Source organism: Alternaria ventricosa (assembly GCF_023758065.1).
Source record: "Alternaria ventricosa strain BMP 2768 chromosome Unknown scaffold_15, whole genome shotgun sequence".
NCBI lineage: Eukaryota > Fungi > Ascomycota > Dothideomycetes > Pleosporales > Pleosporaceae > Alternaria > Alternaria ventricosa.
In genome coordinates this window covers 89,791-113,219 of record NW_026055695.1, presented here as the reverse complement: position 1 = coordinate 113,219, position 23,429 = coordinate 89,791, and the positions used below count along the sequence as shown (strand labels likewise).

The 23,429-nt window shown below is 53.7% G+C and overlaps 7 protein-coding genes across 7 annotated transcripts; 2 read left to right on the top strand and 5 right to left on the bottom strand.

The window, feature by feature from the left end:
• Positions 1-1,384: 1,384 nt before the first annotated feature.
• On the bottom strand, positions 1,385-2,265 carry J4E93_007959 (uncharacterized protein; the record flags this gene model as incomplete). Its single annotated transcript, XM_049345862.1, has 2 exons — positions 1,385-1,902; positions 1,950-2,265. 2 exons carry the CDS (start codon positions 2,263-2,265, stop codon positions 1,385-1,387), a joined length of 834 nt encoding a protein of 277 aa, XP_049196795.1.
• A 3,666-nt stretch (positions 2,266-5,931) lies between these two features.
• Positions 5,932-7,086, bottom strand: J4E93_007958 (uncharacterized protein; the record flags this gene model as incomplete). The annotated part of the gene is given in 2 exon segments (XM_049345861.1): positions 5,932-7,066; positions 7,082-7,086. The coding sequence occupies 2 exon segments, from the start codon at positions 7,084-7,086 to the stop codon at positions 5,932-5,934; spliced, it is 1,140 nt and encodes a 379-aa protein (XP_049196794.1).
• Positions 7,087-7,775: 689 nt separating this feature from the next.
• Positions 7,776-9,284, bottom strand: J4E93_007957 (uncharacterized protein; the record flags this gene model as incomplete). Its single annotated transcript, XM_049345860.1, has 3 exons — positions 7,776-8,215; positions 8,272-8,897; positions 8,956-9,284. The coding sequence occupies 3 exons, from the start codon at positions 9,282-9,284 to the stop codon at positions 7,776-7,778; spliced, it is 1,395 nt and encodes a 464-aa protein (XP_049196793.1).
• Positions 9,285-9,866: 582 nt separating this feature from the next.
• Positions 9,867-12,250, top strand: J4E93_007956 (uncharacterized protein; the record flags this gene model as incomplete). Its single annotated transcript, XM_049345859.1, has 2 exons — positions 9,867-10,203; positions 10,254-12,250. 2 exons carry the CDS (start codon positions 9,867-9,869, stop codon positions 12,248-12,250), a joined length of 2,334 nt encoding a protein of 777 aa, XP_049196792.1.
• Positions 12,251-16,382: 4,132 nt separating this feature from the next.
• Positions 16,383-16,865, bottom strand: J4E93_007955 (uncharacterized protein; the record flags this gene model as incomplete). Its single annotated transcript, XM_049345858.1, has 1 exon — positions 16,383-16,865. The coding sequence occupies one exon, from the start codon at positions 16,863-16,865 to the stop codon at positions 16,383-16,385; it is 483 nt and encodes a 160-aa protein (XP_049196791.1).
• Positions 16,866-20,308: 3,443 nt separating this feature from the next.
• Positions 20,309-21,451, top strand: J4E93_007954 (uncharacterized protein; the record flags this gene model as incomplete). Its single annotated transcript, XM_049345857.1, has 1 exon — positions 20,309-21,451. One exon carries the CDS (start codon positions 20,309-20,311, stop codon positions 21,449-21,451), a length of 1,143 nt encoding a protein of 380 aa, XP_049196790.1.
• Positions 21,452-22,582: 1,131 nt separating this feature from the next.
• J4E93_007953 (uncharacterized protein) lies at positions 22,583-23,429 on the bottom strand (the record flags this gene model as incomplete). The annotated part of the gene is made up of 4 exons (XM_049345856.1): positions 22,583-22,699; positions 22,778-23,191; positions 23,299-23,313; positions 23,373-23,429. 4 exons carry the CDS (start codon positions 23,427-23,429, stop codon positions 22,583-22,585), a joined length of 603 nt encoding a protein of 200 aa, XP_049196789.1.

The window sequence follows — 23,429 nt, the reverse complement described above, 5'->3', positions numbered from 1 at the left end:
TATCAATCGACCCGACACTTCCTACACAAGTCTCTAGCCAGATGGATGAGAACGAAGAGTTACTCAAGACCAAGACCAAGCGGCACAAGCTCCCATTCAGCTGCGCGTGCTCTAGGTTCAAACGATGCCTTAAGTCTTATCTGCCGTCCAACACATCGAGATGCGATGCTCCTTCGCTATCACACATGCTCCGACGCAGCTTCACACCCGCAAGGAAGAACGAGAACTTCCAAAGAAATGTGGATGTCGCTTTATGGGACAAAGATCGCGATGAGTGGTCAAAATACAACCCTGGCGTTGCTCTTGTGGATACGCAAAGCCAGTACAACTTGGTCACTCCTCAATTTCTAGAGGTCTTTGGTCTGTCACCAAGCCCAAGTACAGAATCGATCAGTATAACACTCAGCAACAATACCAAAGTGCCGTGCTTGGGTGAGGTCAGAGCGAGATGGTGGTGCAGCGATCGTCGAAAAGTCCCCAGTTTTCGACCGCGATATGAAATTTCGACTTTCTACGTGGTAGATCTGGAGATATTCGAACTCGTGATTGGGAGAGATACGATCGTAAAGTTGGGTCTCTTGCAAGGGAACCGCGAGTTCTTCGGAGCCTTTATAACTTCACCGCCGCGTGTCGACTGTACGTTCTTAGCCGCAAATCGTAGACCATTACTGACGCATAACAGCTGCCAAGATCGCTCAAAAACAGCGAGAGGCTGAAGAGAGACGTAAGAAAGAGCGAGAGGAGAAGAGGAAGTATGAACAGCAACAGGTGAGCCGTCAAAGCTCTGATCCATGGTTGCAATACTGACTTGGACAGAAACAAGCAGCCGCGGCTCGGAAACCCTGAAACCAAACATATTACACACTCGTATAACCCCTGGAATGGGTCTTTGGATACACTCATGATTGTTTCGGTCGCCGATTCCAGTTGACGTAAGGATGACACGTCAACAATGGACGGGGGCCGGACTGCGATGAGACAAAGACGACGGCTTTTTGTGTTGACTGTTGTTTGGATCGCTAATTGGGAGGCGAGCTGATTCGGGGCGGGGTGAGCTTTAACTCAGTCGCTCCAATGACTAAGTGGCCGGATGAGTCTGGTGCCGAAGTTGGTGGCGCACGCATGCAGGAGGTTACAACGCATACGACCGACACAGGTTCTACCGAGGCTAAGCGAAGGAGTTACGGGGTAAGTGGTCACCAATACTGTTTTCTTTGGGCGTGTTCATGTCTCCGTCTAGAAAGGATCGTTTCTTCTTGCGATTGAATTCAGAGTAATCCTCCTCATCCTACAGTGCTCCTATCAGACCCAACAAAGACGACCTGTACAGCAGCGAACCTTGAGTCTCGTCAGCCGGCGAGCATCGAGGAGGATGTGAATGTACTCACGCAGCTGTGATAGCAAACATCTCGGCGCGTTTCGCGTTAGCCAAACCCATCAAGCAGATAGAAACCAGAACATTAAACCCGGCAATTATCCCCAGTCGTGCATTCATGGACTGAACGCGGTACAGCACGGCGATAGATGCTATCGGTATGAGAGACGCGAGAATACTGGTGATCCAGTACGTAATGCGATAGATAGTGCTATCTTCGTAGCCGACCACTCCATGAACGCGGGAAGGCTTCATGTGTCGAGCACAGCCACACCTGAAGAGGTTGGTGATGGTACTCTCCGCAGCCCATGCTGAAAAGGCGTCCTTCTTTGCGCGAGGACATAGAGTCACCAGATCTGGCTTGTAGGACTTTCGATTGCATGCAGAGCCCCATATCTCTGCGTCGTCTCCACTTAACGCAAGGTCGCCCATTGCTGCAGACTGGAGATAGTTCTGGATGTGGTGGAGATCCCAAGTGCTAGGCTTTGGATACTTCAGGATTTTGGCTTGTTGTACTAACGCGTCATCTACTTTAGTCAGCTCTATGCGTCCCCTGGAGAATGGTTGGACACACTGTACTCTTTCATTGTTTCCCTAATCTTCATAACCAATTCCAGTTGTTCACCTGCGCCATCCTTCTCGGATTCACGCAGCCAGAACCAATCCAGAGCAAATTTTGCCCTCTTCCCTGATCCGTCAATTTTGTCGGCCAGCTGTTGCTTTCGTAGCTTCTCTTCCAGATATGTGAGCTCAGCTTGCATGTACAGCAGGTTTTGAGCATTGAGAGCCCCAAACCTGCGGAATACAGCGAGCTCAGGCAGTATCTCCATCTGTGCAGCCAGTTTCGGATACCCTATTACAAAATGATCAAGCGGATCTTGCGACGACATTGTTCCTTGGTGGTTAGATAGCCTTCATACATGGTTCGAGTGTCACTCATTGCGCCCATATATGTCGAACTTAGCACTCGATTGTGCGTAAAGAGCCTCGACGTCATCCAATGCACCATGTGCATTTGATCAGCCATGCGTATGAAGAGGGCAAAAGGACCTCTGAGTGAAGCTGCATACATCTGCAATGTCAAGCAGCCCTCAGCCTGAGATGCAGGCATATTCGTCAGGCCTACATCTCATTCATCGCTACCTAGGTAAGCTATACCCACCCCTACCACCAGCGATAGGCCACTTTTGAGTGCGAAACATACATTCGTTTGGATCGTTGCGAAATCGATGACAATCGTAGCTCAAATGTTTCGATGTTGTCCATCTTTGTGCGACGAAACAGGCGTTATCCGTGGAGGTGGAAGCACAAGCGAAAGTACTTCAGATATCGCAGAACGACAAATCAAATGGAAGGGCAAATGAGTAGGCAGCCACAAGGACGCATCCTGGCTACGTTGGTGTATGTGAGATTCCAAGGTTTCGCAGCCTGCTGCGGATAAGGTTGCGTGCTGGCGCTAGCACTAGTCCACGGGTGGTTGCCTCCCGGCGGGCACCTGCCAGTCGGGTCACGCGTGCATCGCAGTCCGCCTGCAATCAATTTCACACTACACGAACAACACACCTGGAAACTATCGCTTCCACTTCATCTGTCCCTTCGCATACAGGAGGAGACAGCGGAGATGAAGAATAATACCGTTCCGAACATCAAAATTTGGCTGACGAGGCTACAGTTCAACACTGATCGGTAAAAAACATGCCCTGCTGCTGCGCCCATCTGACTACCCCGGGAACAGGCAATGATTGCCTTCTTTCAGGCAATGACGCAAGAACAGTCGAGATCAGTTCGCTCGGGTGATTCAATCACGTATCAGTAGGATGATGACTGCGCCACTAGAGAGGACAAGATTCTCATTGGATTTGTCCCGCTTGCGCAGCGCATCTGAGCTTTCATGTTGTTCGAGTTGCCATACGTGCAGTCCTTCAGGGTAATGCACAGGATCCTTCTGCGCGACCGAAAACGTGCCTTGGGCTATTGGCCGCTTTTATATAGGCGGGCTGTATGCCTCAACTTTTGGAGGACCTCCTTACTCATTACACTCATAACGTACATCTCGATTCAACACGCATCAACAACGCTATCGCATTCCCATTAACAACGATATCACATTTCCGCGTGAAACACCACCCTCAAACCAATTGAATACCAAACATGTGCGGTTGTGGACTCTCCAGGTTGCTGTCATTTGGTGTGCGTCGTCCTCCACCGTCATCGGTCATTGTTAACGAGATCCAGCGAAGACAACGAATCCCTCAGCCGGTCCAAATTGAGATCTGCTCTCGAACAAAGGGTAGTTCGGAAACTTGGGAGGTAGCAGTCCTCTCATGCGATCCAAATACTACGGAAAGCATCATATCACGGCCCATGTTGCAGGTACTGGATGTTCCAGTGCATACGAGCGAAAAAACCGAGTGCGTTCTCGCCAACAATCGAGGCGAAGTGGTGGAAGGATACGTCGACTTGACTTGGTGCTTCGGAAGCAATACCAAGCATATACAAGAGACCCGGTTTTGGGTGACGACAACGGAGAATCCCGCATACGATGTGGTACTGGGGCGAGGGGATGCTGAAAAGTTCGGTCTTATGAAGCCGAGGAGACACTTCTGAGATGTCGCAAATCTCAAGCGCATAACGCTTCGGCTCCAGGTTGACCTTTCACCTCCTATCTCATCTCGTCGCCGCATAATCCTTATATCGAAACATGGCCATGGTTGTCCAAGACAAACTGCAGGTCACATACCTTCTTTCTTTTGAACTGTCACCACAACGAAACTCATTTCCTGGATAAAACCTGGAAGTGATAGGGCTGTCATACTTTTCTTTGGGCTTCATAGACTTGGCGTTTATTTGCTACTGTCATTACAATCACGCTGCTGTTTTATTTTACGTACCATGCTGTACCAATGACGAGCACATTGCTTCGTATTCGCGCTTTGTTTTACTCCAACAATCCGAACTGCTGAAAATATAATGTTCATTGCAAACAGAAGCGATAACAATGGCAACATGATTTCGATTGTCTTTGTATATGGAATACTGGATTACGCCTATCCTCTAAGCTTCTCGTGTATGTACCGAACAAACAGCGGGTGAATATGCATGCCATCTGCACAACAAAGAGATGTGTCACGGACTTCCCCAAGCCTTCTTTCCATGCAGGACACACAAGCTGACAACTCAGACGCATGAGTCCTTTCATCTTCCACTCAAGGTTGTGAGATATCAGGCTCACTTTTGGGAGGACCAACATCGATGTCGGCATTGAGAAAGCCCCCAAACTGGGAGCCCTCACCGGACTGCTCGTAGGAAGGTGGTAGTGTAGGCCTCCTCAAAGGTGGGATCGAACAGTCGGCAATGACATCAAGATCCTCAAGGCTGGTATTGGCGGCCTCCACCTCCAGGTCATGGGTATCTTAGGCAAACTGGTCAGACACATGTTTCATAGGCTCATTAAATATGCCACGTACGAAAGATGGGGCGGCCTCTTAGCCGCCGAAGTAAGACGCAGCCAAGCGAGTCATGGTGGTGAAGACCAGCCAGGGTAGCAACGGTACTGAAAACACCAAATATACCAAAGCATATCTGCAAGGCAAGCTCTGTAGAGCTGTCTGCGTTGGACATTAGGTAGCTTGTTGGAGAGTTACAAGTACTAAGAGGGAGAAATAGGCAAGCAGTAAGGTGATTGAGGCCAGAAGATAGTAATAAGTCAAGTCACTGCAAGTACCAACGATGACAAAGACTCAATTGGAACAGGTGGAAGTGGATGGTATCATTATGTGACATCCGTACCCCCGTAATCTTATAGCATTTTCTCGATTGTACGTACCTTTTTCAGCATCATGAACGGGGTCGAATAAATTCCCAAACGGGTTTTCGGAATGTGAGGATGGGCAGAGCTCAATTATATGTGTTCAATGTGGCTTCCCGAGGGTGCTGTTGGGGTTAGCGTTTCCTGCAGGAAGAGATCAAGGTGCCATGGAGTACCCGATGATCTCATACATAGCCACAATCCAACACAAAAGCTCTGAGTCTGGGGAAATGATTGGGCAGTACATACTTCAAGAGCTTTCTCCGAGGCACAAAGTCGGTCAGCAGTGCAAGTGAGGCTCTCACCGGTGCGGAGAACAACAACACAGCCCGATACTCAGCCAGCAAAACATCAGATTTGAGGTCCAATGACGCTCATAAGTCAAACAAGGCCAATCAAAGAGACACTGATCTCAGCCTCAGGCAGAGAGCCTCCAGCGTGCCGAAGTCAGCCTCCCTGCTGAGTTCAGCCTTGGAGGTCAATTGGATATGGAGAGGCCAACGCAGCATCCTATCTTGCATAAATCCCTCAAATCGATTCACTCATGCCGCACATAGACCGGTGTTGGGGAAAGAAAACAACTCATGATCTTGAGAGAATGCGCCTCGGGTTCAGCCTGCGGGACTGCGCAACCTAATTCAATACTGAGTCAAGAGATAGCGCACAGTGGAAGAGGAGTACCATCATACACATCACAAACACACAGACTTGCAGTACTAACAAATCAAATATCCGGGTATCAAACATCCTAGCTGCCCTCCCTCCCAGGCCTATACGGAATATACGCATCCCCCACCTCCGGAATAACAGCATTCCCATCAATTTCCACCGGCGCAATAGGTTTCCTCGGCACCCTCGCCAACCCCGCAAGTTCCGTTGCCTCACCCCCATTCCCCAGACTCATTCCAGACGGGGAACTTCCATATGCCGGTGCAGTACTAGCCAGTTTCTGGCGCTCAGCTTCTGTAGCGTCCATCTCGACGTTCCATTCGGGGGTTTCGTGCGGGTTCTGTGACGAGTTGGAGAAGTGGGCTGCGGTTGTGGTTGTGCCTTTTGGTAAGGGGAGGTAGGCGGATGCGGAGTGATTGGTGTTGTCGTCGGCGGGTCTTGTTGGGTCGTCGTCTTTTTCATCGCCCATGTGCTTTGATGCGAGGGCTGCTTTTCTGTTCTTCTTTCGTCGACGCCAGAGGAGGAATAGGGCTAAGGCTCCGAGGATCATGACGACTGGGATGACGGTGGCTATCGCTGCTATGGCACCTGTTGAGATTCCACTACCACTGCCGTTGTTGTCACCACCACTTCCTCCTCCTTGGCTTCCACCACTGCTACTTGCGGATGCACCAGTCGCTGTGCCCGAAGCAGTCGGGTTTACGCTGCCGGCATCACTGGGTTGATACCTCAAGTGCAAGGCAGTGATACTCGGTGTCGCGCTCGCTGGCCAAGATCCCCCAGCATATGTCCTCAATTCGTTCTCTTCCGCATCCGCTTCTCCGCATTCAACAACTGGGAAGTTGCCACTACCACCCGGTCGACATCCATCTCTTCCATCCGCCTGAAACCCATCGGGGCAACACTGCAACCCAATCTCTCCGTCTATCCACCTGTTATCGCTACCCTCTCCATTCGCGTCTGTTTGCGTAGCAACGGCCGTCCAAGAAGCCGGGCATGCGGTAGCGGGCGAGTAGAATGCGGATGGCGATGGGTAGATATTCGATGTCACCCAGGGCATGCAAGCGGTGTTTATGCTGAAGGGTATCGGGTCCTCATCTTCTTCAGGGAAGACACATGTCTCGCCCCATGCGACGGCGCCGTTGAGATTGCGTAGGGTAGCGCATGCTTGGGGTGGTGCGGTCGCCCATGCTGTGTCCCAAGTGTGTTGTAGGCTCCGCGATGTAGACGTCATCGCGAAAGAGAGGAACTTGAATCCTCACCACAGCCACGGCTGTGTTTCTGGGCAACGTTGCTAGCCCCAAGAATCAAGTAGAGCTTGGTAGGATAAGAACACCAGAGAAAAATCACAACGATGCGCAATGGCTTCAACAGCAATTTGAGTCCTCCGAAGACACGCCGCTGCATCGGGGGAATTAAGTACATTATTCCCCAAAAGCCCATTCATCATCGGCAATACCTCACCAGGAACACAGCCTTGCCAGACCCCACTTGCCGCATCTTGGACTGTTAGAGGCGTGGTGGTGTGGAGAGAATTCGATGATTTCATTCGGTGGCAACGGGCCGGCAGTTCACCTCATAGGTTGCTGTTCCTGGGCAATCTTGGCAACTTAGCCTCGTGCAGGCTAGTTTGGTTGATCTCAGTGAGTTAGCGATCGATTATTTGCCTCGGGCATGTACAGTAGAGTCTGTGTTGCTGCCGTTGGTTGGAGAGCTGCTGGTTTTGGAGTGTGTGAAGGATTTGGCATAGCCACTGTACTCATCATCACGCTGCATCAGCGGCCTGGTAGTGAATCTTGTGTTCTATTTTTGAATTTCCGTTTATGTACAACTAGTAGTAGTATGCGAAAGTTTGTTTCGAACGGGTAGTTCGGTATATGGTATACTAAATCAATTCCTTCGTCGGGTTGTAGGACTAACCGGCTATGCTTTGTAGCCAGCCTCCGCCAGACCCTCCTTCAGGCTCTCAATCGCCTTGGTGATATCCGGTCGGTTCGGGTCGGTGACGCTGACACCCATGTGTCCGAAGCGAATGTACTTGGTTGCGATCTCCTTGTGCAGACCACCAGCGAAGATGACACCCTTCTTCATGAGGTTGGGCAGGACATCCGGAGGTGTCATACCTTCGGGTAGGTAAATGGCGGTCATACCAGTGGCCTGGTTCTCTGGCTTGGAAGCAAGCTGCTTGAGACCGAGATCAGCAACGGCCTTCTTGACCTTTTGCGACGCGGTCTTGTGTGCCGCCCAGTAGTCTTCAACGGGTCGGGCGAGGATCTGCTTGAGCGCAGTGTCGAGCGCGTGGATGAGTTGTGGGGAGGGCGTAGCGAAGTAGGACGCCTTCTTGGCTTCGTAATTTTGCATGACTGCGGTCACATTAGTTCCACTGATGCGCTTGCACTAGAGTTTAGGAGGTACTCACTGGGCAACCAGTTCTTCCATGAGCCGAAGTAAGAAGTTGGTCGTGTCTTCCTCGCCTTGAACCTCTCAATCGCGCGGCCAGATACCATCATGATGCTCAAACCAGCTGGGCAACCGATGCCCTTTTGCGAAGCCGTGATGACAGCATCGAGCTTCCACTCGTCGAAGCGGATCTCTTCGGAGCCAACACTGCAGACACCGTCGACTACGACCAATGTCTCAGGACTGACCCTGTGGACAAGCTCGCTCAATGCCTTGATTTCGCTGAGCACACCAGTCGACGTGTCGACGTGGGTGACGGTCAGGATTTTGTACTCCTTCTCCTTCAGTGCCTTCTCCACCTCATCGAGTTGTGGTCGGTCGCCAATGGGCGCTTTGAGCTGTGTAGCCTTGACACCGTAGGTTTCGAAGCAGTCGGCGAATGAGTCGGCAAAGTAGCCAGTGTGGAGGACGAGCACCTCATCACCAGGCTCTACCAAGTTGGCCGCGACCTGGTCCCATCCGAGTGTGCCAGAGCCAGAGATGACGAAGGGTTGCGCGGCGGGGTCGCTGGACAGGAACAGCTTGCGCAGGTTTCCGAGGACTTCGCTGAAGGTGTTTACAAAGGGTTGGCCAACGTGCGATTCACTGATGGGGTTAGCGATTGCGAACAGCATGAACAGTAAATGCCATAGAGGTGTCTTACCTGTAATGGCTCATGGACGAAAGTACAGCATCGTCAAACTCAATGGGCCCAGGAATGAGCAGGGCAGGATGTGGTGCTTGGCTCGACATCTTCTTGGGTGGTTCCGGCGCAAGCTTCTTGACCTGCTCTACTTCCTTCTTGATTTCCTTCTTGGCTTCCTGCTTGAACTCTTCGGCCTTCTTGGGAGGTATGCGATTGCCTTGTTCGTCTTCGATGCGGGCGGTGCGTTCAGTGGAGAAGGGAGTGTTCAATTCGAGAAAGGGCTTCGAGTCTAAATGCTTGGAGATCTGTGTAAGGCGGGAGCCAGCGCGCGCACGAGGTGACGACATGCTTGGGCGGGGTTGAAGGCGGCTGTTCACGGCTAGGAGACGCAACCGCGGGGCTGCAAACATCCGGTGATCGGAGACGCGCGATGGATCAAAGTGGCTTTGATAGACACGAACGGTTGCTGCGTTATGCCAATTGCGACAATCTGCGATTACTGTTTCGTGTTCAGGAGACGAGGACGCGTCAGAAAAAAAAGAAAATTAGTTACTGGTAGTAATGAGAGACTGGGAAGGAATTTGGAGATGCGATTGGCAAATAAGGGGTCTATGGATGGCCGCCCATAAATTTACGGAACGAAAAGACACTTCTACACGCACGGATGCGGACCCGGGAGTTGCTGAATCGTGGGGTGCCACGGGTCCGCGATTCGGTCGCGTGGCGGGTGAACAAGCGCTCGTCACGTGCTCGCGAGAAAACGGCTGGACTTTACTCGGCAGGGATGTTTGTTATGATCGGGCCCACTCTCGTGCAGCATCAACACTCGAGCGTCAACACGATACCAATTCGCTATCAATGCATCCTAGCAGCGCATAGACAGCTCGATACAATTATACGACAGTTCATTTGACGCTTTTACCAAGACGATGCGTGTCACACGCGCTCGCGCCCAGCAGGGCAACGATGATGCGACCGACGCGACCGAGCGTGCACCCTTGAATCAAATTTCCTCAAATGCGTCGCCCAAGCAGACCCGCCACGATGACGAGGAGCTAGCTCCGAAAACACCCGCAAAGACGCCCGCAAAGACTCCAGGAAGGAAGGCGAAGGGCAAAGGCCGGGCGAAAAAGGGAAAGAAGGGCAAAGCGGCTGAGGAGGACGAAGAGGAGCAGACCGGAGCCGCACCTGAAGAGGAGCAAGCCGCAGATGAAGCGCCCACGAACGAACCAACTGGCGACGATGTTTCCAAAGACGCTTCCGATGGTGAGTTCGCAGCCGCTCCAGACCAACAACCGTGGACTAATGATGTACAGGAGCCTCAGAAGCCCCCGCAATCACCGAGCGACCCGTGACTCCAGCGCCGCGATTGACACGCCGACAACTGGCTATGCAGGAGGAGGAAGCGAAACAAGCGAAGCTCAGCGCCCAATCACAAGAGCCAGAACCAGCGCCAGTTGCAGAGGAGGTGCCTTCGACTGTGGAAACGACCGCAGAAGCACATACGCCCGAGGAGACATCGTCTGAAGATGCAACAACAGGCGCAGAAGAAGCGCAGGCTGAGAGTCCCCCACAGGAGCCGATACAGGAGTCGACACAGGAGATTGAAGCGCCAGCTACAGTAGAGCACGTGGAGGAAGCAGCTACGGTAAAGCCTGTAGAGGAAGCGCAAGATGAGCCCATACCGGAGGTAGAGGAAGCGCCTCAAGAGAAAGCCGATACTGTACAGACAGAGCATACTACGTCAGTGCCACGGATCGACGAGCCCCATGAGGAGGAGCAACCCGTCGAGCCAACCGCGACTGAAGATTCGTCTGAGGACCAAGTGCCTGAAGCTGACGCTGAAGTCCCTGCACCCTCAGTCGAAGTGAGCTCGGAACCAGAGCCCAAGACACTTGTAGCCGAGATGCCCAGCGAAGATGCCATGACACCACTCAGGAGCCATACGTCCAGTCGACGAGCGTCGCGCAGCCCCTCAAAATCGCCGATGCGACTGGAAGAGTCTTTTGGGGCAATTGATGCGCTTGAGGAGGCACTGGAAAATGTGACCTCAGTCACCAGCTTCAACCATGCGAATGAAGTGATGTCGCCTCAGAAGGCAGAGTTTCCAAAAGCAGCTACTACGCAGACGATGCGATCGAAGGTACTCAGCAAAGGGCCAGTGCCTGCGCCTGCTGCCAAGCTATCGAGGACACCGAGTGTCGCTGCGCCCAAGAGCATGAAGCCAGTGAAGTCTTCGATGGCTCGCGCATCCAGTGTCCGCACGGCACCTAACAAAGATGTTAGAGTAGATTCCACGGATACAGTAGATTACCTTGCCTCGAAACGCCGGCCGATCAGTATGTCATTCCCCACACCTGCACCACCACCAAAGGGCCGCGCACCCACAAAGGCCACCTTCCAGCTTTCAAGTAACGATACTGTCGCCAAACTGAAGGCCCAAAAGGAGGAGCGGCAGAAGAGAGAGACAGAGGGTGTGGTTCGCAAACCACGACCTATTAGCATGCCTCCTCCACCGAAATCCGATAAGCCCCTGACGAAACCTGCGTTCCAACTCCCCGGCGAAAGAATTGCTGAGAAGCTCAAGGCACAAAAGGAGGAGCGGTTGAAGAGGGAAGCCGAAGCACCTGCACAATCAGCACCTAAGCAGCGCCCCGTTAGTATCAGCATGGCACCTAAGCAGCGTCCTGTTAGCATCAGCATGGCTCCCCATGCGAAATCGACGAAAGCACTGACAAAAGCGACTTTCGAGCTCCCCGGTTCAGCCGTCGCTGAGAAGCTAAGGATCAAGAAGGAAGAGCGTCTGAAGCGAATGGAAGAAGCGGAGGCAGCAAAGAAAGAAGCTGCTCTCAAGGCACGACAAGCACCAGTGCGCAAGCCAGTAACCGTTCCCATCAGACAACAGCAACCAGGCGTTACCATTGCGCCGCCACAACCACCCCAAGCACCACAGGCTCAACCCCAGCTCCAGCCCCAACCCCAAGCTCAACGTGCATCCTCGCTAGCCAGCAAGCGCAGCAGCATGTCCCTCTCGCAACCCCCATCCCAATCCCGCTCCACATCCACTTCCTCCGCAAACCGCAACAGCGTCATCGTCCCCAAAGCCATCGTCACGCCCGTCGACGCCGCGCAACAGAAAGTCAAAGGCCGAGAAGTCTTCAACCGCGACCGCATGGAGAAAGAAGCCCGCGAGCGGGAGAGGCGCGAGAAGGAAGAAGCTGCGAAGCGAGCGCGGGCGGAAGCTGCGGAGAGGGGCCGTATTGCGAGTAGAGAGTGGGCGGAGAGGCAGAGGAAGAAGTTGATGGGTGTTTGAATGCTTCTTGCGAGACGTGTGTTTTCTGGTTTGGCGACTTGTGAGGGGATTATGTTTGGGGGTTTGGATGTGGAGGGTTTTGGTATACTCTCCAGGTCTTTTCTTACTTCTTGCTAGGGTGGGTTTGTCTTTTCTTTGGCGTTGCCAACTGTCATTACCTCGTCCTCCGATGGTCGACTGGAGGTTTTTTCCTTTGGAGTTGGAAGCATGGCGATTGTGTCTCGTCTTTTCCTTAGCCGGATGGATGTCAGGGTTGGGTTCAGATCAGACCCGGTGTATTTCGTTTCCAGGGCCGCACCAATGCTCTGCTGTTATATTATTCAAGATCTTACAATTTTGAGCCACCAATCTTCGAGTGTTAGCTTCAAACGTTCAGCATGTGTTTTGTCTCCTTCATTCTGCCAGTCTAAGTTTCCCGATTCCAAGGCCTGGCCCTCAACAATTTGACATCTCTGACACCTCTGACTTACCCCTGACAACAGCATTCGAGAAGTCTCAGCTGGCCATGAAGACTCTTTACAAAGACTCATGCCACTGAGTGTTTTTGCAGCGCTTGCGTCGGCACATGTACTTACACGTCTTGCACTTTGGATCTCCAATTAGCGCCACAGAGTCGGGCCTTACCATCCCACGCGGCTTTTAGCAGCAAAATTACTTCCAAGGTTCTTGCACGATCTGACTTTAAGTGAGGCAGCATCATCGTTGAACGGCAATGCATACTCCACCAGGACACTATCGTCAAGCGTCCGGTTGCCACCACGGCTGCTGCCCGACGGTCTGGTATTGGGCGGAGTCCCTTACCGCTGGTTTGTGTGCGGTGTACATGGCAGCAAGTCCGTCGCGTAGCGTCATTACGTCCGAATGTTCGGAAATTGGGTATCTTCTGCACTATGCGAATGCATTATGGAGAAGTGACGATTCGACGCGGGTACATGTGCCGTGGCATCGACTGGCTCGGCACGCTCGTGGTATGGTTTGACATCGCGCGCAGATCAACCGGCATATGATTGACAGGCGAGTACGTGATAGGCATTGGATTGTGCGACATTGTGATGGTGTCGTGCGATCTCTTCGATCTTGCGTCCACGTGGGTCGCAGCGGCACCTTCAGCCGCACCGTTATGTCCGGCGTGTCAAGGAAGCAATGGAGAACAATGAGGGTCGTTGCGACCCAGTCTACGCCTTAGCTCTTGCGAATGTGGCCTCATGCGTGTGCCAAACAAAAGCTTCTAGCTCGCGATTCTCGCCCATTGTCCAGACATCACAAGGGATACCTTGAAGTATCGAGATCTGATGCGTGTCGGCGCGTACCGAGAAACCCCGCAGAGGATGGAGCTACGTGCCGCCCGATCTTATCAGTACGAGTCAAGCGCGAGGTCCGCGGCGTGCGCTTCACGGCCATTTGGGATTTTGTCGTGACGCCATCGTGCGCTTCATGCCAGCCCAATGCCGAGTCATTTGTTGTCGTACCCACGCCTTCCTCACGGCCAGGAATTGCTGGGAAAGCATAATGGCCCGAATGACTGAGATTGAATCCCCAATCTGGCACGATCCGAAGGGACGTGAAGGATCTGAGTGTTCCTGAACGGCACATGCGCCGATCAGAGATAGCTCGATAAGCGAGAATGTATGATAGGTCGGATTTGATTCCCGCGAGATCTTGACAATATTGATGACGCTTGACACTGACAGATTGCATGCGTATTCCCGTGCCTGCCTTTCGGGGCAACATGTGCGTGCCTGCATTTCGTTGCGAGTCAATTCTGGAATTGTCAGGGTGCGTGCGATGAATGTCAGCGATCGGTCCCTTGCATCGCGCGATTAGGGTCCAGATGCAGTGTAGATGGAGGTCACTCCTGCGTCTGTGACTTGAAGGTTGCCCGTTGTTCAGCCAAACATTAGCTTTCCCCAGGTTATTGGGGATCAACAACAGTCTGGATCGACTGCCAACATTGGCCGGTACTTGCGCAATAGCGAGATACATTCAATAGCTTCTAAGCGAAGTCTCATGAGAAGCGTGAGGCCGTATTGAGTGCGTCGTCACGCTTTTCCGCGACGATCCTCGGAGATCGCGGGCAATCTGCACGTAGGCGATGAGAGCCAGTCATTGATGTTTGGTGAAGCCTTTTTGCTTTTGGTCACACACTGGTAGCGAGGCTAGGCTCAGGGGGTCTCGAGGAGGCTCAACATGGTATTGTGCAACTCCGAAGGTGTGTCGGGGAGTTGTTCGCTGTCTCCGAGCCTTGTCAACCCGTGGTTTTTGGCTGGATGCCTGAAGACCCGAACCTAACTTTACAGTAGCGGCTGCACCCTTAGCTGCCATCGCAACCGGAAGGGGAACCCAGCATGTTGTATGGATGCAAAACATGGACCAGCATCGGGTTCCTTGGCTGAGCATGAGGTGCTTGGGAATGTTTGACGCGGCCCGTGGCGGTTATCGATTCTGTGAAGTCGTCGGATCTCGGAACAGTTGCGCATGCCCTAAGTGTAAGCGAGGTGAGCTGTGAGTGGTGTGAGTCCGAGATGGCTGCGTTCATGTCGTTCATGTCGTTCGAGCCGTGTGCGTCGCATGTCGCACACGCAGCGATGACCTAATGGTCCGAGTAGCAGGATGCCGCCGTCTCGCCATGGCCTGGACGGACGTCAAAGGGCAAAGCTGCACAAAGTGTTGACAGCTAATCCTGGGGCTCGCTTGCGAAGTGGAGCCGGATGAGCTGGCATGGCGGAAGAGGACCGTGAGAGCGTCAAGGCGCTGCTTGAGCAGATGGAAAATTCTTCGATGAGGCGGCAGTCGGGCGCTGCCGTGACAAATGCGCGCTGCGACTTGGACGACCGACGAGATGACGAAACAGGCATCGCGAGCATGGCTGGCCGCGTTGCGCCATCGTGACTTCCCCTCACCTTTGCAAATGCCGCATGACGAAGCGTGGGATAAGTTGCTTTTTGCTGCGCGCAGCTGGCATAACGACTGGCGGGATGAGCCCTGTCACCGGTAGAGACCCATGGCAAGCTACGGCCCGTTCACACAGAAATGCGGAGAAGCCAAGCAGAAGCATGCCCACCTGCAGCGCAAGTCGCCAATGGCACGCCCCGGACGCGGCCGTGGGCATGCAGGTTGGTGTTTGAAGTGCTCGAGGGCCCTCTGCCCATTACCCAAGGCAAGGGCGCTGCGACCAAGTGGGTGCTTCCTGCCTGCTGGAACCCGTGGACCTCTCAACAGCGTCCATGTGTGTCTGCTCGGTGTTGTTCGCCACCAGCGATCACTTGCTGCGAACGTTGTTGAGTGTGGCTGACATCTGGATCATGCCTGAAGTCTGTGAAAATTCTGTCAAAGGCATACCGGTGGAGAGGCCAGCCGTGCCTCGTCCTCCCACTCTGACCACGTACTGCGCAACATGCAAACTCTAAAGCGCCACGGGAATATAGAGAGACGCAGCACTGGGCCCGGCCGTGTCTCATCTGTGCACGTCTGAGAGGCTTGTGCTTATCTCGAGCCAAACACTGTGCCAAAGGGTGCCCGTCACGTGTTGGTGAGGGGTTGGCGCGATCTGCGTCGATAGTGAGACAGGATGGGGTTGGACAGGCGGTTGCGCGAGGCTGTCATCTGAGTATCACCGAGAACAAGTGGAGCAGAGGCAAAAAGTTTGTGTCTTGTCGCCATGAGTCTATGCCCATGGCCGTTGCGTCCATTTGAGACAGCTACTACTACGCTATAGCTAGAGCGGAAAACAGGCGCGACATTCAACGCGCGCCGAGTGAGAGGAATTCCCAACCGTCCTGGCCACAGTGGCCGTGATGCAATCGCATGTGCAGAGTGACCCCAGTCACCCACCCACGCCGGGGCTAGATGCTCGTAACAAAGACCCCTATACACCAAGGGGATATATAAATACTTTTAATCGTACACTGCGTCCACGTATGACAACAAAGGAAAGGGTACAGAGCTAGAACGCAGCGCAACGGTGGTGATATGCAGGTGTACTCCGTGGACCCATGCCAGTCGAGACCACCCTAGGTCGAGACTGATGCAAAATACAAGAGAACAGAGAGAAACCGAAAGAAGACGAGGTGTCTTGGTCGGGTGTCGTAATTGTCGTGAAACCAAACTCCAAAAGCAACGGACAAGAGCAAGTCTAGTACTGCGTGTACCGCCTCTTGACATCGCGTGTTTGGTCAAAGGAGCGCATGTAGCTGTTGAGTTGGGTTGCCGCTTGTTGCGAGATGCCGGACTGGGACTGGGAAGATTGCGAGGCTAAAGATGATCGTGACGACGAGGGCGTCAGGCTGCGCTGTGGGGAGGGCCTCGTTGCGGTTGGTGGTGCGAAGTAGCTGCCATTTGCGGTTGGGTAGTAGTGGTACGGGCTCGCTGGTGGCACTTGTGAACTCGAGGCTCCCTTGTATGCGGAGAAGTTGATTGCGGGGGCGAGGTAGAAGCCGTTGTTGGACGAGGACGACGAGGAAGCGGATGATGACAGTTGCGAGGGTGCTTGTGCTGTGCTGCCAGCCCGCTCCATGTCGACTAGGCGGCACGATTGGGAGCAGTAGACGCCGTTTTCAGCGATTTGGCGGTCGCAGGACAGGCAGAAGTCGTTGAAGCACTCCATCTGGGAAGCCATTGCGAGGTGTGTGGTGTGTTGGTGAAGTAGTGGTGGTGTTGGTAGTAGTGTTGATGATGATGATGGTATAGCCGCCGACGAGATGATATCGGGGTGGAGTGTTGGATGGGTGAGTGTAGTTGAAGTAGCTGGACTCAGGAGGGACGACTTGTTTATGACTGGATATGAAGAGTCTCAAGTGGGAGTCATGAGGTAGTCAGGTTGGTGAGCGGCAGGACCGTGTGGAGCAGCGGGAGGATGAGCCCCATATACTTAAGTCGCGCTCAGGCACTTCACGGCTGACCACCGACCACCCTAGCAGGCTTGGGTTGCAGGGTCCACGGGAGACGCACCCCTGTCGCCTCTCCACAATACTAATATTTCTTCGAAGCGCTGTAAGCCCGCACCCCTCAGCACCACCACCTGCACCACGCACCCATGCTCCACCCCTAGCGCCCTCCGGCGAACAGGTCCAGTGCGATCCCTCGCCAGCTGCACGCTGCTTGGGCCACCACGGTGCTGTGCTGCCAGCATGCCCGTCCGCTGCCGTCGCTATTCGCTCTGCCCGCCTTCCTGCAGCGAACGACGGCCCTCACGGCGCTGCTCGCTGCTCGATGCTGCAGCCAGCAGAGCGTAGAATTTTCGGCCGCGGGGGCACTCGCAGCCGGCTTGCGTAGTGAGTAGTGATAGTCGCTCCATCTGGTGACACCACCTGGGCACCCTCCACCTCCGCCCGAGTTGCGTGATAGCAGCGCGACGCGAAAACGTCGCTCCATGACGGAATCCCCTCGCTAGTCATCTGCCCGGCCCTGCGCCGGACGCGCAGATGACTGACGTGCAAATCTAGGTACGAGGCTTCCTCTTCCAGCCATATGGCGGCGGGCCAGTTATCGGTTTCAGCAGTCATGAGCGCCCTCCCATGTCCCTCTCCCATCCCTCTCCAATCCCATGCTGCCATCCACTCCAATAGCCGAATCGCCTGCCTCAGCGTTAGGCCCGCTTTTCGCTATCTTCGGTGATAACAGACGCCTCCGCAGAGCCATTATTTGCACGCGCTAGCTTTCTGTCTCACGCTCAGCCCTGCACCAAGTCAAATTCTTCCTCTAAGCCAGCCGCCTTCCGTAAGCCGTCCATCTGGCACACGGAGTGCTGAGGAACCATATTGATCCTCGTGGCGACGGACAGAAACCCACACCCACTTCGTCTTGACTATGCAGCTAGTTCCGACCAAGTGTCTTATTGCACCCGCATGCCTAATCACGAACAGCCTTGATCCAAGACGTTATCTTTGTCTGCAAACCACCCTCTTCCACATACGGGAGTACGGCTACGGGTTGCAGCGGCGATCTTCAACACTATGCACGACACACCACCCTCAGAACTGCCGCCTGCTGAGCCCTTTCACAATTCCTCAACACAACTCCTCTTCAATTTCCGCGCGGCTCTATGCCTATTCCGCTGCCCAGACAGGCGCCTGGAGGACACGCTTCGCTTCTTGCTGAGCGCCTCTTCCCTAAAAAGTCAGGAGCAGACCGACCTGGACTCATGGTCATGGCTTGCAGCCCCCATCGGGGGCCGGCGAAGGCGAAATGAGTATCAAACGGTAGTAGGAACGCATGTTCGCTTGTTCGTCTAACTGCTCATGGCTTGCGCAATCTGTGCAGTGTGCAGAGCAACACTCTTCCAGCTTCTCCAGCTCACACCAAGCGAGATAAGACGCTCGGTGCAGGCAACCGCACTCCTACCAAAGCATACGTCCTGCAAGTGGCTGCAGCCTTCACAGTGTCCATGTCCAGACGGACGAATGACGGTGCCGCCCTCAGCTGCAAGTCACTTGGCCGACGTGCTCCAACACGAGCAGCCTGCATGACCTGCCAGAGAGACAGCCCCCACGCTGCTTTTTCCAAGGTTCCTGTACGACATGCCCTAGACAAGCCACCAAGCGAACTCCTTGATACTTACAGGCTTTCTGCAGGAACGGTTTGGCCTTATCGCGAGATCCTCGCGGTTAACGAGGTCCCTCGAAATTCACCTTCTCTAGTGTGCCTCCTTTACCATGACGCGCGATTCATGATACTGCAATCATGGGTGCAATTACAGCAGCGCGACCAATGCGGTACCCAAAAACAGATGTGGCCCGTGAAAGATGCCCTTCCCCACAGTAACCGCACGCACTTTGTGATTGCGAAAGATGGCGACATTGCCAGGGAGCGGGCCAAGCGCTGCATCGCTTTGCCCTCGAAACGGCTGTCAGCCTCAATAAACAATACAGCGTTGCACATAATCCTCAACAAGTATGCATCGACGATGCACTCCCTAGGCAGCTTTGATCAACGAGATAGCACAACGCAATGCATCGAAGGCATCCAGACTCCACATATGTTAAAGTATAGCACCACTCGATTCCCCAATGACTATGCTGTGCATCGTTTACGCGCCCCAGCTGCAAGATGATGCAGTACGCGGCTTGTCCAATATTCGTGCGTCTCATGTACCTGACCCCCATCATTGCCAACATCTGCAACACTATGGGGACCTTCGGGATGCAGAACCCCAGACCACTCGAAGGACCTTGCGAGATGCGACCTGCACCTTGTAGCAGGCAACATCTCTCGAGTAGCAGGCGAATACACGCTGTGTAACTCGACGACAGGCGCCATTAATCTATCGTGAACGCGGCACGGAGCACCCACCGACTCTAGATTCAATAACGAGCAGCCTCGCCTCGTTGCTCGCTTGAACCTGGTGGTTATCTCCCGAGTTTGGCACTCTCCCGAGACATCGGCCCGTTTTGTTGGCGGGTCGACCGCGAGTGGGCTTCTCCCAACGATGTGTGTTTCCCGGCGGTTGCCCGTCGCTGGTACTGGAAGGGCCTCCCTTTGCGGGAGGAGTCGGAGTGGCGCCGTCAAACCTACCAAAGTTTCCATGTGTCTGGTGATGCGCGACGCCGCACTCGTGATTTCTAAACTGTAGTCTAACTCTAAGACAGACGATAGCTCATGCCTATAAACTAAAACACAGCAATGATCTTGGGGTACAGTTCGCCTAGATACAAGCTAGAACAAACGAGCTTCATCAAGGTTTGGGTCGGACCGCCAGGTTTCCGTGCTCTCAAATCAACCGGAACCGAGCTAGCGGCATGACTCGAGCCTCGTCGTGTGTGCCGTTCACATTCAGCCACGAATGACTCTTGCAAATGTTGCGCCTTCTGGGGAAGACTCCAGGCTTCTCTTTGGCCTGTCGACGTTGGCGACATCGTCGAGCCTCATGTTTGTAGCCATGGTACTGCGAACGCAATGCGCGTTGGAGCGCTCCATTAGCCTCGCTTACTATGCGCTTGCTAGTAGCTTGCCAAAACTGTTTCATCACCTCATTTAGACTAATACTGCGAAATCTTCACCAAAAGGCAACGACAGTACAACATCCATCACGCAATCGCGACCAAAAATCACCCGATATCCGTCATGGCCTACTCCGCGGAGCTTCGCCTCGCCTTGCAAGCCGTACACCGGGCGTCATTGCTCACCAAATCCGTTCTCCGGAGCCTATCCAACAACGTGTCTGCGGAGACAAAGGCAGATGACAGTCCCGTGACTATTGCGGACTTCGCCGCTCAAGCTCTCCTCATATCCGCCCTGCGTGCCGTGTACCCAACAGACGCGTTCCTGGGCGAGGAAAGCGCAGATGCATTGCGTCAAAACGAGACACTCGCTGACCGCGTGTGGCAGCTCGTGCAACAGGCTCAGGACTCGGCCCATGCAGGCAGCTCCGAGAACGAGAAGGGGGACGGAAACGCTGTCCAGAAGGAGGAGCTGGCTTTCCCGAAAAGTAAAGAAGACATGTTCGAGCTCATCGATAGGGGTGGGAAAGGGGAAATCACCCGAAGAGGCCGAACATGGGTTATGGACCCCGTGGATGGCACAGCGACGTTTATGCAGGGCCAGCAGTACGCTGTTTGTCTGTGTTTGCTCGTCGACGGCGTACAGCAAGTCGGTGTCATTGCGTGTCCCAACCTCGCCTTCCCTGTCCAAGGGGAACTGGGCCAAACAGCCATCCACGAGGACCAAGTCGACAAAGACGGCTTTGGCGTCGTTCTCTCCGCTGTCAAGGGCCAAGGCACTTTTATCCGCTCCATGAACAGTTCCTTAGCAGCTGGTATGGGCGTACCCCGACATGTAGACCGTACCACGCTCCCGCAAAAGCAAACCTCAGAACTCAACTTCGTCGAAGCAACACTAGGCAAAACATCCCTCTCCCAACCCGAACACAACGCCGTAGCCACCTCCCTCGGCGCGCAATGGCCAGGCACAATTCTCTGGTCTCAGCAGATGAAATACGTCGCTCTTACCCTCGGAGCCGCGGACGTCATGGTGCGCATCCCCAAGACTAAAGACCGCTTCACGTATATCTGGGATCACGCTGGTGGACACTTGCTGTTCCAGGAAGCGGGCGGCGTTATCAGTGATTTCAAGGGCGAGCAGATTGATTTTGCGAATGGGAGGAAGATTACGGGGGAGAGGAATTGGGGGATGATTGCTTGTATGCCAGGACTATTTGAGGAGGTGGGGAGGGCGGTTATGGAGGTTTTGAAGAGGAGGGAGGGGTGAGTGGTAGTGGGGATGGGGGTTGAAGGGATGGAGATGCGGGACGGAGATACAACATTATGGTTGGATCGAACTCGATGTTTACTGGAAATTGAGCGAATGCCTTTAGGGTTGGTTTCGGTACGGTGACATACTGCATCATGATGGTATACCAGAGGCTACCTATAGATGGGACTAGTAATCGACATACATCAGATCACAACCTCTTGTACATTCAGGGTAGGCGTGTCAAGACATACTACCCTCCGAAAGTACACCGCGAAAGTCACGCTACCAGACAGGCACACATCACAAATCACGCTACAACACAACATCTCAGCCTTGCACATACCATCTCCCCCGTACCTCCCACATGCAGTTTCGGGTACCCTAACACCACACCCTCCCCCCACCGGCCCTCCCACATCGGCAACCCCCCCGAGGTCTCTCACCGGCCCATCGCTCCTCCCAAACACGCCCGTCCATCCTCAAAACTCAGGCCCGGCTTCGGGTGCTCAGACATCCAAAGCTTGAAAAGACGCCGTGTACCGCTACACAACCCCTCCAAAACAGCCTCACCGGAACAGTACACCAAGTGACATGCCACGGGAACACAAAAATGTGGGGTAAAGCGGAGTAACAGCGGTAACGACGAGGTGATGACATGAGTCTCAGGTGAGCAAGAAATCGGGGGTTCGGGTGGGTGCTCATCTGCTTGCATAGCTACCTATTCTCAGGGGTTGTACAGCATGGTATGGTAATAATACATATGTAGGCAACACGGAATATGCCTGAAAGACAATCATGCACCATTGCGGGTCTCTTTTTCGTTATGGGATCTGCGCGAACTAAGATGGGGATGGAGTGTGACTACTAGCTATAACGGATAGCATGTACATGAATGGGGTTTATTACACGACATCCTTGGTATAAACGCGGTGCTACAGCGGAATCAAGTCCGACGCCAACTGGATCGGCGCTGGTTGCTAGAGAGAGAGAGAGGGGGTCCATGGTCATTGCTCATGTTGTGTACTGCTTCTATTCCTCGTAGTTAAGCATGCACAAAGCATGCTAGGTTGTTTGCACAACCCGCTCTGTTCATGCGCCCATCCGGCCTTGAGCCGTCGACAGCCGCTGGCTTGTAACACCTCTGGTTTATGATGCGCCGCCGCCGTTTTTCCGGAACGAGACTTTCTCCACTGCGACGTTTTCGTTGCCTTCGGCGTCTTTGCGGAGTTGGTAGACGTAGAGTACGAGGACGTCGCCTTGGACCTGGGGTCGCGTTAGCTTGGTATCCTCACTACCCTGCTGCTGATTGCTGTTCCTTGTGTAACACCTGGGTAAACTCACATCCATCAACACAAAACTCGGCGTGGGATCCTCGTCCTCTGTCCACCACCCCGTGCTCATGGCACCTGTCGCACTCCCTGGGTTGACAAAGAACTTGCCTTCCATCTCATACGCCTCGAACTTGTGTGTGCCGCCCCATAGCAAGACATCGACGTCCATCTGCCGCGCCGCTATCAGCAGGCTGTCGCCGTCGCCCGGTGGTATGATAGTATGGCCATGTGTAAAGCCTATGCGCAGACTACCATGTGTGACGACTTTCGATAAGGCGAGATTAGGCGCTTCCACGTCGAAGTCGCCTTTTACAATCTGTAGATCGGGTGCAATAGCGCGCAGGAACTCGTAGGTTTCGCGATCCGTTATGTTGCCTAGGCACAGAATTTGGCCGATCTTTCCGGGTGCGAGGAGTTTCTTGAACTATATCGTCGTGTAAGCGCGTGCGCGAGTGGGTCTACGGGAGATAGAGTGTGGTTGTAGTGGGTGGTGATGGATGGTGAACGTGAGAGAGGTGGGGTAAAGCGTACCTTCGCCGGTATGTCCTATGAAGCCTGTAAGTTTGTGAGGTCTAGCATCGTGAAGAGTCGTTGTGGTGACATACTGAAGCTCGGTCTGGTATGAAGAGGTCGCCTAGGACCAGCACCAGTCGCGAGGCCAT